Below are 13,294 nucleotides of genomic sequence, written 5' to 3' on the forward strand. Positions count from 1 at the left end.
TCACAGCCTTGTCCAATCCTAGCCACCTACCATGAAATGGTTTGCTACGATTTTCACCGGGTCTTAATCTTATTGTGATGCCTGTTCATGTGTGAGAATGACTCATATAACTGGTAACACACTAGGTCAAATATTAAAGCGTATTCATGAAAAGTTATTTGACTGAGAGAGAGAGAGAGAGAGAGAGAGAGAGAGAGAGAGAGAGAGAGAGAGAGAGAGAGAGAGAGAGAGAGAGAGAGAGAGAAAAGTAGTATTATTCAAAAGTAGCTGTGCCAGAGGCTTCTGGGATATTCCCAAAGAATTTTACAAACACTAAAAGGTAATACAGTTTATTTTAAACACTATGATTGATATCATTACTACCATGTCATCACTACTGTGTCATCATTGGTATGTTAGAACTATGTATTCTTAAAAAAATAAGAATTTTCTTTCACATAAAATCCTTTTCATAATTGTAGCTTGTGGCCCTCTTAGAAAGTAATCAAAAATATTTTGCATATCTAGCATTAGCATTTAAGGTAGTATGGCATACCCCTTTTAAAACATTCAAGGTGGGGATCCAAATGGTGCCTTGTGTAAAATTCCATCTTACAGCATGTTTATGTATTGTTCATCCATGAAAGCTTTGGTTAGCTGAAGCCACATGAGATTGTTAAAGCAAAACTGACAAAAGAAAAGAAACAGTGAATACATTGGATACCAAAACAACAGTTTGCGTTTATCTATCGGTGTTAAATCCACTAATTACTACAGGTAATATCAATACTAATTAGATCATGTTATTATACAACCACTACATGGTATTTACAGGAGATAGAGGAGAGCAAGAGAGATAAAGGGATAGATATGACGGAAAGGACAGGTAGAACAACGACAGCACTCTGTTACAACAAGGTAACTGTTATTGTCTTTTTCTTCTTCTTTCAAACACACTATTGAAATAAATGGATGATTAAGATAGTTTAGGCTGTTTTCTGTTTGGTGGAAGGGAAGGAGAGAAATCAGTGGATGCACAGTACATTTTAATAGAATATTACAGTTATTAACCACAAAGTATCAATAAAACTTTCTGATTCAACTTTAAATCAGCAAAGAAGCATCTCTTTTGTTTTTATTAGTTTTATATATTTTTTTTCTCTCTTTACATTTCATTATTACAATGTATTATTATTTACTTTTTTCTCATTCTTTAAATTATTACTTGATCACAACTCCATAATTTACTTTAAAAGCATCCAGCATTTTTCTTTAACCTGGTTGTTTGGAACAAAGGAGCTATGAGACAAACAAATACAAATAAAAAGAGCAAAATTAAACAACAAACACATTTGCAGGTAATGTTTTTCAGAGTACATATTCATTCCATCTTCAGAAATCACACTGTAATTTGGAGCATTATTATTAAATGTTTGTAACTCACATCATCACATGTATCATGTATTACCCCAGTGGTTCCCAAACCTTTTCATGTCAAGGACCCCTAAAATGACACTCATTAGCCCGCGGACCCCCATTTGAAAATATACGCAAGGGACCCCCATAAGAGAATATTTTACAGCACTAGCAGTGATTTTCAACTATTTTCATTTCAAGGACCCCCCAGTTTGATATGCAACAGGCTACGGACTCACATTTAATGACATTTCTATCTCTGAGACCCCAATTTATATTGTAAAATCAACTCTGAGAGTGTACAAATGGAACCAAGTGGACCCGTTAGGGTCCATTTGGTTCCATTTGTACACTCTCTGAGTTAGGGACCCATAAGGGTCCATTTGGTTGCTAATTATCATTTAACTGGGGACCCCCTGGAACTCTCTCAAGGACCCATTGGGGGCCCCGGACCCCACTGTGGGAACCACTGATTTAGCCTACAGATTAGTGCAGCAACTGATACTAACCACTTAAACCCTATAGTTATTTTGACCATACATAGTCCCCCAGGGCTTGGCCCCCTACATTTCCCTTCAAATGCACCAAATCGCTTCAATTCTCTGTCTAGATTAGCTATTTTCGCAGAATGTTCCCTATTGTTACTTGCCCAAATAAGGAATGCTAAGTGGTTAACAGAAATAATAACTTACTCAGTGTCTTTTATCCACTTGACATACTGTAGGCTACAGTACACAGGATACATGGGTCCATCATATGATGAAACACAAAGGCATTGCCTTACCACAATGTACTGTATGTATATAATGTATGTTTACCCCACAACTTTGAAGTATAAGTCCAGTCTATAACCAAAATCCTTCATTTAAATACTCTGTTGAGGACCTTTTTTCTCCCTTTAAAAAATCCAACATATACATGTGCAAATAGGAAATGTCCTGTACTTTACTGCTCACAGTGCAAAGATTACCCATTTTACTTTCTGATGTCTCCTCTACATTTCCCATTAGAATAAATTAAACCTGCCAATGATTCCACAATAGAAGTCACAGGGCTGAGGTATGGTATCAAAATGTTTACCTTCCTAATTCAGTCAGAAATAACTAGCTGATCCACAGAAGAAGCATTATATAACAGCTTGAACACAGAGGTCAGATATTGTGTTCCAGACTAAGCAAAGCCAAATTTACACTTTGGAAAAACAAGTGTCACGCGACAATGCTGTATTTTCAACTAAAAAAAGTAGAAAAAAAGAAGTAGTTGACATTATGTCATTTTCGATTGAGTGACGATGCTGCGTGACAAGTTTTCGCCAAAGCATAAATTATCCTTATGGAACAAGCAGGGTGAAACAAACATTAACATACATCAAACCAGTTAAGTTTTCTCTCGAGTATAAAAGAGCCAGTATCCACAGAATTCTCCTGCCTGGATCATGTTCTGAGCCTAACATCTAAGTACAGTGTGCTTTGGATTAAATCATCTTTCTCTTTGAAACAAAAATGATAGCGATATCTTAATTAACAGTTAGACAAAGGATACATTAACAATCATTTATTTCTTAAAAACGCGCTTACTTATTCACCATACGCTGGTAGGACATTTGTAAAATTATTCAGCTCGAGTATTTACAGAGCAAACCTATTCCGTTTGTCACTAGGGTGGTCACGGTCTTCCAGCAAAAAAGTGTAATAATGTTTAGCGCTTTTATTTCTATTCACACGCTATTACATTTTCTTCAACACACCATCACAAAAATATGCTATTCTCTTATTGAGTTGATTATATGCAGTGACTGGAATAATATGTACAGCTACATTTATTTTTCTCAAGTTTCAATTCACAATGTAATTATATGAAATGATATATATATATATATATATATATATATATATATATATATATATACATATATATATAATCATAACAGCAAAAACAACACTTATAAAAAAGGACCATAAAAATATTGGAGTCCTCTTTGTATTGCCCAAAAATAGGTAATTATGGCTAACAAGGAGACGTCACAAGAATTAAAACAGCGACTTGGATTTATTACTTAAATACCCTCTTAATTTCCATTCAAAATTAAATGTTTCCATGTCAGCAATTTGAATGTATTTTTTGTTTTTGTGCAAAGACACATGTGTCTCCAATATTTTTTTCCCTTTCTTAATAAAAAGATGAAGACATGACTTAGTAGACCAAAAACTAGTATTTTTGGTCGTGGAAAAATCAAATACATTTCCACTTGCATACTACAAAGTTAAAATATAATGACACAAAATGAAGTGTAAATCTAAAACGACATCTTAAAAAATTAATCAAAAAGCTAAAAAAAAAAAAGAAAAGAAAAGTACGACATATGTGAATTAAATTGATATGAAACATTAAACCAAACCAAGTTATCAAAGGTTCGGAATATAGTACAGCAGTTCTTTGTAGTCTTTTTTTATTTTCTTTCTGAGATGACAAACTTTCTCAATTCTTTTCTTCATATAGTTCCATTTATATTCTTTTTACTTGGGTGATGCTGTAGTGCTTGATGTTGGTTGACATCACCTGTACACAAAGCCAATTAGATACTCCGGGCCTGTCTGTAGCATTTGACCACCAGATGGACTCTGCTGGTGATAAAGAAAGAAATTATCCTTAGAAATATAATCACACATGACCATAACAAACATCTAAGCCTTTCATTTTACAAATCACAGAAGAAAGGCAATGTGACTGTCAAATACATTTTGTCAATGACTAGAGGGCCACAGAAGCTCAGACGAAACATTTTACTGTGAATACGAGGAACATGATGTGGGGCAATAACGTGCTCTCATAATTTTCAGGATGTTTTTGTAGAATAAATAGCAAAGTAAATAGCATAAATAGCATACCCTTAACCCATTCTGGGCGGGAACCCCTTTTGGTGTTATAACCCTTCTGGACGGGAACCCCTCTTGGGGTTCTGTACAGTATGTACAGTATTCTAAAATTAAAAATATTTGATGCTGGTATATAAATATTTTTCAGAAAACTTAGGTCAGGTTTTCAAGGCATTTTTAGAATCGGCCTCAGTCCAAAATGGGTTAAGAAGGCAGTACATCTGTCTGAAACACTGGTTTCTTTTCTGTGTCCACAATAAATGTTTGGCATTGGCAGCTATGAGTGTGCGGCTGTACATTTTTCATTACTAGTATTTTTCCCATTGGCTGGCACCTCACAAGGACCGGTGTGCTTTTCACCTTTTGTTCATAGAATAAATAGCAAACATGTCACAGCAAAGGACACCTCAGGTGTTCATGAAAAGTGTTTAATGTACTTTGTAGTACTACTAAAACGCTCTATACTTTAATAAATGAATACTTTATTTAGTATTAGATTAGTAAACTAAATCTGTGTTTTGCACATGGTCCACTCCTCTGTGCCCTGTACACCAATTTTCATTGTCAAAAACAGCCTATCTACAATGGACGTGCGCCTCTTTTCCTCCTCACTGATTACCAAATGAGCCTTTCATCTCTAACTATGGTGAAATACAGTATACAGTACATTAGATTAGCTAACGCTGTGGGGTTCCTCCGTCTTTGAAGGTTGTGTGTCTTCAACCAACAACTCCTCAGACACATCAAAAGGCATCTTAGCATGGCTCAATAAGAAATAACAGTTCTTAACAGCCAGTAATGAGTACAGGTCCCATAGAAACCCTTTGGCAGGCTGTTAAAACAGAAGTAGGTAGAACACATCCTTTCAAACAAATTTGAGCTATGGAGCTGAAAAGTGAAAAAATATAGGCGCAACAGAGAGCAACAAGTTCACTTACAGTATACCTGCTGGAAGCATTCTGGCCAGGTACAGTACAATAACTATAACTAGGTACAGTGTAGGTTACAATACAATGGCTATTGGCTACTAATAATATGAGTCCTTTCAAAATATTTTATAGCCAATACACATGTAAAGACTAGTTCATGTGTAGGAACTGACTGTAGCATTTTATTTACAGTTGAATCCAGCTCAGAGCATATATTGTATTCTATGGAAATCCCTCCCTCCAATGTGTGGAATTTGGAAATTAAATTCCTGCTTCATCATGGACCTAACACAACTCGTATTCACAGCTTGGGTGGTTAAGTTAGGCAGGTAACTGGCACTGATTTAAAAAAATAAAAAGTTATCATGTGAAAGCTTGATTGTGCAATAATAGGTCCATTGCATACATTCGGGCCTTTAGAAATAATACAGCATAAGTAACTTTACATCTTGCTTCTGTAGTGTTGTTTTTCTTTTGAACATTCTATTATTTCTATTTTCGTCCAAGTTGAGTTCCCCATGTGTACTGCAGTGCAGTCCCTGTTGCTGCCAACCCTGTTGCCGAGGGAGTGCTACCACATGCTGGGGAGGGACTGCTATACCACATGACGGGGAGGGACTGCTATACCACATGACGGGGAGGGACTGCTATACCACATGACGGGGAGGGACTGCTATACCACATGCTAGTGATGCTTCCTTCCATACACATGAACCATCACCAGCTACTTCCTTTCATCTGATAGAGGGGAGTCTCACTGGGAAAGCTTAACGTGTGTGGAGGTTCACACTCGGTGGTGTAAAGTAGCAAAGTGCATTTACTCATGTACTGTACAACTTTGAGGTATTGTTTACTTTACTTGAGTATTTCCAATTTTCTATACTTTTACTCCTCTACATTTCAGAGGCAAATATTGTACTTTTACTCCACTTACAATGATTTGAAAACTTTAGTTACTAGTCACTTTGTAGATATTGATACTTATTATTACTACAAAACATACAGTATACCACTTCGGCCCTATATACATTTATTTCAGTCATTTGAAAATAGCTAATCTACACGCTCACAATGCATATATTGTGAGCGTGTAGTTCTGCTATTTGAAAAAGATTTGTATACATTTTGTATACATCGAGACTTGAGAAATGGGACGTTCTGTATAATGTGTAGCCTACTTTCTACTTTTGTACTTTTACTCAAGTCAATTTTGAATTCCGGACTTTTACTTCTATCAGAGTATTCCTACATTGCAGAATTGATACTTTTACTTTAGTAAATGCTTTTTCCACCACTGGTTCACAGTATCTCAGACAAATTCCTATTTCACTGAACAGGTGCCTATATCAACCAGTCCAGGAGGGGTCACTATTGCAGCAACAAGGACACCAATTGTGCCAGTTGGGGTTCATTCTTTTATCTGTAGTGTTTGAGCATGCCAGAAGACAAATCCATTCAGAAGTCAAAGCCCTCCTTATGGAACAAGTCATTTATGTTTTAAAGCCCCCCATTGTTGTTATTTGTGATATTGCCCAGTTAATATCCATACATCCAGATGGTAATGATGACTAAGCGTGCCATTGACTTCTGGAGAGGTCAACTTCTTGTCATACGCACAAGTATGTACTACAGTAACTATCTCATTTATAGCAGATACTGAAAAGTGTGTGATTGAAATACACAGTAGATGTAATACCTCTGATAAGATGGCGACCGGCTATCTGTTCAGTGGTATCCATTTGTAAAAGCTGTGGCAATCAACTGGCCCTAAAAGTGTACAGCAAGGGGCTTTGTCAGTATGCAATTCAAGAATATAATACAATTCATCACATCAAATTTGTTCTGCTAGCATGAATGTGTATTATTGATGCTACTGTTCACTTTGATAATGATTTTCATTCTTACCTTTGAAACTTTAACAATATTGACAGCATCTAGTGTAGGTGTCGTTCTCTCTCCAACGTTGTGTCCATAGGATAGGACTGATATTGTTATTTGAGTTTATTGACATTAAAGGAGCCATAGGCCATCTATTGGGTATGAATTCCAAGGGCAAATCAAATCAATATACTGTAATAGCTAAAGTAAAATACCGGCACACTGGATAGTAGCACCCTTTAATTTACAATGTTTAGACAGTACTATGTCCTCATCAGACATCCAGGAGACCTACTGAAGCAGAGTACAGAACGTACTCTTGGCCTGCACTTGGTGCTGTACAGTTATTTGATTGCTTTGCGCATACACTATGTCCAGTCATCCTATTTCCTATGGGCTGTCAAAGTCACTCAAAGTCACGTTAATGTTATGTGAGATATTGTTTTCTTTAAGAACAATACGCATTCATGCTAACACAAACACAATTTAACGAAAACCTAATTTGTTAAAAGGATATAATCATATTCATCCCATTTCCCCCGTTATGATCAATGTCCACAAAAAAGAAAAGAAAAAAGAAAGAAAAAGTGACAGACTAATGATGGATAGCTTAAGGAAATCATTTATCACGTAATTTGATTAATTTCAATGCACAAAGGAACAGAAGTCCAGTTCATTACTGTTTTGTGACATTAAGGGAGGTCTGACAGTTATTCTATGTGCAGCACTTACAAGTGTGCTCCTTTTATTACAATAAAATACATAATAATAATGATAATAATATCTCTATGTACATGTAAGGCCATTTCACAACAGCACAACTGTGGTTACACAAGGTCTTAAAGAATATAACAAAAATAAATGTATATAGGATCTTTAGTAGTATACTTTAGTAGTATACTAGAATAGAAGAATAGAATAGAAGTGTATGTTTTTGTTGTTTTAACCTTTCTACCATATTCATAAAAAAATATATGTAGAACAAGATACGATAGTTATTGTAACTGTAATTTTCACAAAAATACTAATTAAATGCTGAGATGATTTGTGACAATGGCTTTAAAAATGCTTGTTTAATCAAAATGCTATTCAGTAGAACAATAGCTATAGAATACAATAGCTATTCAGAAAAGAACAACTTCCAAAACCCTAACCATTATTGTGCTTCTGTGAGGCAACGTTTTTATTTGGTTGCCATCCATCATTTGTTCTTTCATTATAACGTTCCTGCTCAATAGCAAGCCATATAAGCCTCATATTCAGGTCATTTATGGACAAACTAAATTATATTCCCAGGAACTGATATATCTGGTTCCGCTGAGTCACGGTCAGAGCAGACTCTAAACAAAGTGATGTAATGGAAATGCGAACGATATGAAATCATGCCCTAGAACAGTGATTCCCAACCTGTGGGCCGGACCCCACTGGTAGGCCAAGGGGATATTGCAAGTGGGCCCCCAAATAATTGGCAAAACCAAAAGATTGTATTGATAATATAACATGAATATTACAAATGTGGGATTTCTTTCTGTAAGACCTTGGAAAAAAATGCGTTTTCATTGTGATGAACAAACTTTAACTGGGAACATAAAGTACACTATGTTAGTTCCACTGATCCAAGCCGACCAAGCTGATCAATTGATTGATCATTGAAATAAACATGCTCTCAAAATGCACACGGCTTACCCATCTGACCACTCCTCATTCACACGTATCAAACACCAATCAAGCAAATGTTTGGTCGTTTTTTTGGGCCACCACAATGCTTTTCCAATGGGAGTCACATGGTTTGACCAAACATTTTTGTTTGATGAGGGGGGAGGGGAACACCACCAGCAATCAGCAATCAAACACAAATGTTTGATCAAACCATGTGACTCCCATTGGAAAAGCATTGTGGTGGCCCAAAAAAAGAAAAAAACGACCAAACATTTGCTTGATTGGTGTTTGGTACGTGTGAATGAGGCCTTGGTGTTCAAATGGGTAGGACCGGCCGGGAAGTCTGTCAAGATTATCAAGTGGGCCTTGATCCAGAAAATGTTGGGAACCACTGCCCTAAAAAGTAAGCCAGATTGGTTAAGAGGACCAAGAGGTTATTTTCTTTAGGACTTTAGGACAGTGCATATGTCACACTGTCTGGGAGCAGTCTAATATAGATGGTAACAAAAAATATTTGATGAATCCCGAAGCTCCTTATAGCAGGCACATTGACTAGGTAAAATGTTTGCTGTCACATTTATTTAATTATTAGTAATCTATTAATAGCTGTCAAACTGGCTCTGCGATTTTCTCTCTCCTACCATAATCCCCCTCCATTGTTTTGTGACTAATGCTGCTGCACTCCCAGGCCCAACATGTGCTGTACACCTCGCCTCACCATACTATGAGCTCATCTCCAAGGACAAGAGTCTTGTGGCTCATTTATTTTGTCCTACGACTGTGTCACTCGCCAAAAACAACTAGGAGAAAAAAAAAGAAGAAGAAGAAAAAAAAGAAGAAGCTACAGTTGGGTGCCACCGATATTGTCCCTTATCATTTGACCCATTTAGGCCTGACCTCAACATTTTAAAAAATCCTTCTAAATCCTCCAGTTTTCTGAAATAAATATTTTCATGATTTTTCAAAAATAGCAGACCTACAAGCTCGTAGCGCGCCACTCGGTGGCGCGCTATGAGCTTGTAGATCTGCTATTTTTCAATAGCTAAATTATAACATAATGTTTAAAACACCAAAAGGGGTTCACTGTCCTTTTGCGCAGATCACGCAAACCTCAGCAAAAAGAAAAGGACAATATCGATGGCCTCCAACTGTAGCAACACAGTTGTACGACAAAGTATAAATGGGGCATAAGAGTGACAAGATGGAGTCTAAGCATTAACACAGCTGCTTCTTTCTCCGCTGTACAAAATAATTAGTGGCCCTGTAGGTGTCACTGTTGAGACTGTGGAGGACACTGATCTGAGCTGATCCACTAGGGCAGGGTTCCCCAATAAATTTTCCTCAAGGGCCATATTTTGACTAGGGTACCAGGCTGGGGGCCGAGTCCGCACGCGCGAGGTCGAGGTCTTGCCCTGGAAATTCATTTTCAGGGCAAGACCCCATTTGAAAAGGATGCCCAGTTTGACATGCATAGGCTACTGACCCATTTAATGCCATGTATATCTGGGACCCCCCCCCCCCCCCCCCCCCCAAAAAAAAAAATCTTCCAGGGGCCACAAGGGGGCGCTCCGCGGGCCATTCACCTATTGGGGAACCCTGCACTAGGGGAAAATAACACAGTGAAATGCAATACCAAATAACCTTAGTACTTTTAAATAGCGACACTATGGTAATACATGTAGCCTTATAGTCAACGATGTACTGACTACAATAGTAAGGATGGAACCCTAAGGGGAAAGGAGAGGTAACTGAGGCCAATGAGAGTACAGAGGTAATGCATACTCACTGTGATGCTGGGACCAAAGCCAGAGCCAGGCTGAGGGCTAGCAGCTGTTATGTAGTTGCCCACTGCAGAGTCCTGGCTGCCAGGTCCATACAGGTCAGCCACAGGACCGGGACTGTTGGGACCATGGAAGCCTCCGGGTCTTGATGGGTTGGTGCCTACACACAGAACACAGCAGGATACACAGCCGGTCAGAAACACACGGGACTCACTCTAGGAACCATGCATAGTGCTGACACGACCTTTGAATCACTTCAACCGATACATTTACATATATTTAAGGTATATAACACAATACAGTATAATCATTGCTGTCAGGAGGAACGACCTAACTCCATTCTTTAGGTTTTTGATTTTTTTTTCAATACCCTTAATTGGAACACCCTTAATTACATCTGTTAATTAAAAGAATATTCAACCAGTGAAAAGTATTAAAAAGCGCTCCAAATCTCATGCAAGTACCGGTAGTTGACAATATATAAAGTCACAATACCAGCTTTGATGAGGCAGTATTGCATTGTTTAAAAAAATATATGGTTTTCTTCATTTTCTGAAAATGAATATTTTTAATTTCCTTATAAATGAACATTTTGGAGTTAGGTGGTTTCTTCCTGACAGCAGAGCTATTTATAATTAGTCATTGTCAACCTAATACTAATGCAGCAGTTTGAAAATACATCATTTATATTTCAAGTAGTTTGTCTCATTGTTAACAGCCTTTGCATTCCTTGTATGACCTGGTAACTAGGATAACTAGTGCCAGAGTGCCTAATGTCTACAGGGGAATGTCTAAGCAAAAAGAAAAAGGTATGGAGATAGTGAGCAAAGAGGAATAAAGGGATACTAAATCAGGTCTAACATCGGAGAGAAATATTGTACCTGACCGTTGCCTTGTGAGTAACAGTGACTCAAACTAATACAGTCTTTTAAAGAACCACATGTCTAGCAAAGGGCAATAACACCGTCAATAAAAATATAAACAAGAAGAGAGAGGGAGAAAAAGGCAATGGTCTCTTAACAGCAAGATAGCACTTCAGCGTCTGCTGTTAGACCGTACATAATCTTTATTCGCAAACTGTGAAAGATAACCACACAACCACTGCATTCAAAAGAAAACCCCTCTTGACCAGGGGTTTTGCAAACAATACAATACTTTTAAACATGCGACACCTGTTGAAGCATGCAATTGTAGTATTGTACACACAACATAACCCAACACATATTATACATACAGTACCTAGTATAACATTATTGACAATATTTACACATCATTGTACTCTCAGAACTAATCTTGGTGTTGTTAGATATGCTGGCCCCATGAGAGGCACCTGCAAACATACTGTGGATATAACCTGCATGCATTGTAGTCTCTTAACAGTGTTTAACTGCTCTTTGACTGCAGGGGATTCTCCATAGCGGGCCACTAGCATTCTTATCTGTGCTACACAGCCCCCTTTTCTTATTAAGTAATTGAGGCAATTGTCAGTGGAAAAGGTAATTCTCATTTCCTTTAATCGTCTGCATTTTAGTGTGGCTCCATGTGAAAGTACTAGATTTATATTATTTTTTTTTTTTTTCTTCTTGAACACAGGGGATGCTGGTTGAGCCATCGACTTGAGCACTGAAACAAATTACACTGATTAAGTCTGACTTGTTTTCTTTAGCAGGGCTCATGGTAATACAACAGACCACTGTTTTGATTACACAGCGTTTAATTACTGTGTTCTTGTTCATGTTGCCTTATATTCCCATTTTCTAGTGCCATTTTTTAAATACAGGATGGGTACACTGATTATGTAGCAAAATGCATTCATTAGTCTTCCATGAGCTCAGTTTCTCACGTCGGTACCAGTGTGAACTTTTCCTAATAAGTTTGTTGAACGAAGAAGCAGCTATTATGCTTTGGGCACAATACACAAATTGGAACACAAAAGATAACGTCTGAGGGGGCTTATCCTTAGCAACCTGTTGTATATTGTTGAATTATAGGAGCTGTTTTGTGACTTTCCTTTGGTAGTAAACAGCTATTGTGGAGATTATCCTTACAGGTAATGCTGTTCCTAAACACTGAACAACTGGTACTCTGGCATGATGAAGTCAACGTCAATTAATCCATTCTATTAATGGTGCCAGTGTCCTAGAATAGATGAGGACATCACACTAATTTCAGTGCACTGCCATAGAGCACCAAAGTCCTGACGTCACTGTCAGTAGAGGGCGCCAGTCCACAGGTTTGTGTACTTTTTATTTGCATTGAAGCGCTAGAAACGAGTCAAACAACCCAGAGACTACATTTCCGGGTAGGCGGGGTGGCTGCAGCTGCCCGTCGCACAACAGAAACTGACATGTTCAGTTTTTTTTAGTTTTTTTATTGATATTTAATGTTTCGTGGTTACTACGAGTCGAGTCACTGCCAGCTGAGCTTACGTCAACGAGGAATCTCAGGAACGCAATGTGTTGACAGCTGGGCGTGACGTATATTAGCAGCGACATTGCATTCATACCCTTGTAGTTTCAAGGCTTTTGCAGCCACATTAATTCCATTTTCTCCAGAAACTGGCAGTATCAAATATGAATGGACATCATTAACGACGCACAGCCACACCCCTAACAAAAAGGCTGGGATGATCGGTTTATTTTTCAAACACAGTTCTTATATGAAGCGACCTAAAATCCCCCATGGGGATTTCAATGCAAATAAAAAAATACATGAACCTGTGGACTGGCGTCAGACTTCGGTGCTCTATATTAACATGGGAAGTTATAGAAAGTGT

The 13,294-nt window shown here is 37.7% G+C and overlaps 1 protein-coding gene across 10 annotated transcripts in view; it reads right to left on the reverse strand.

Annotated features, from left to right (window-relative positions):
• Window positions 1-1,097: 1,097 nt before the first annotated feature.
• LOC306928533 (RNA-binding protein Musashi homolog 2) overlaps window positions 1,098-13,294 on the reverse strand; it is a 324,724-nt gene continuing 312,527 nt past the window's right edge. For 6 of the 10 annotated variants that reach the window (XM_079508745.1, XM_079508740.1, XM_079508743.1 and 3 more), the window contains 2 exons: window positions 10,524-10,678; window positions 1,098-4,016 (listed from right to left, as the gene is read on the reverse strand). In XM_079508745.1, coding sequence (XP_079364871.1) covers window positions 3,951-4,016; window positions 10,524-10,678 — 221 coding nt within the window. In that variant the 3' untranslated portion in view covers window positions 1,098-3,950. Of the gene's footprint in view, window positions 4,020-6,896; window positions 6,968-10,523; window positions 10,679-13,294 lie in introns of all 10 variants that reach the window. The other 4 variants (XM_079508741.1, XM_079508744.1, XM_079508738.1 and 1 more) reach the window with 2 other exon arrangements.

This window comes from Electrona antarctica, assembly GCF_951216825.1.
Source record: "Electrona antarctica genome assembly, chromosome: 8".
In the NCBI taxonomy this organism is placed as follows: Eukaryota; Metazoa; Chordata; class Actinopteri; order Myctophiformes; family Myctophidae; genus Electrona; species Electrona antarctica.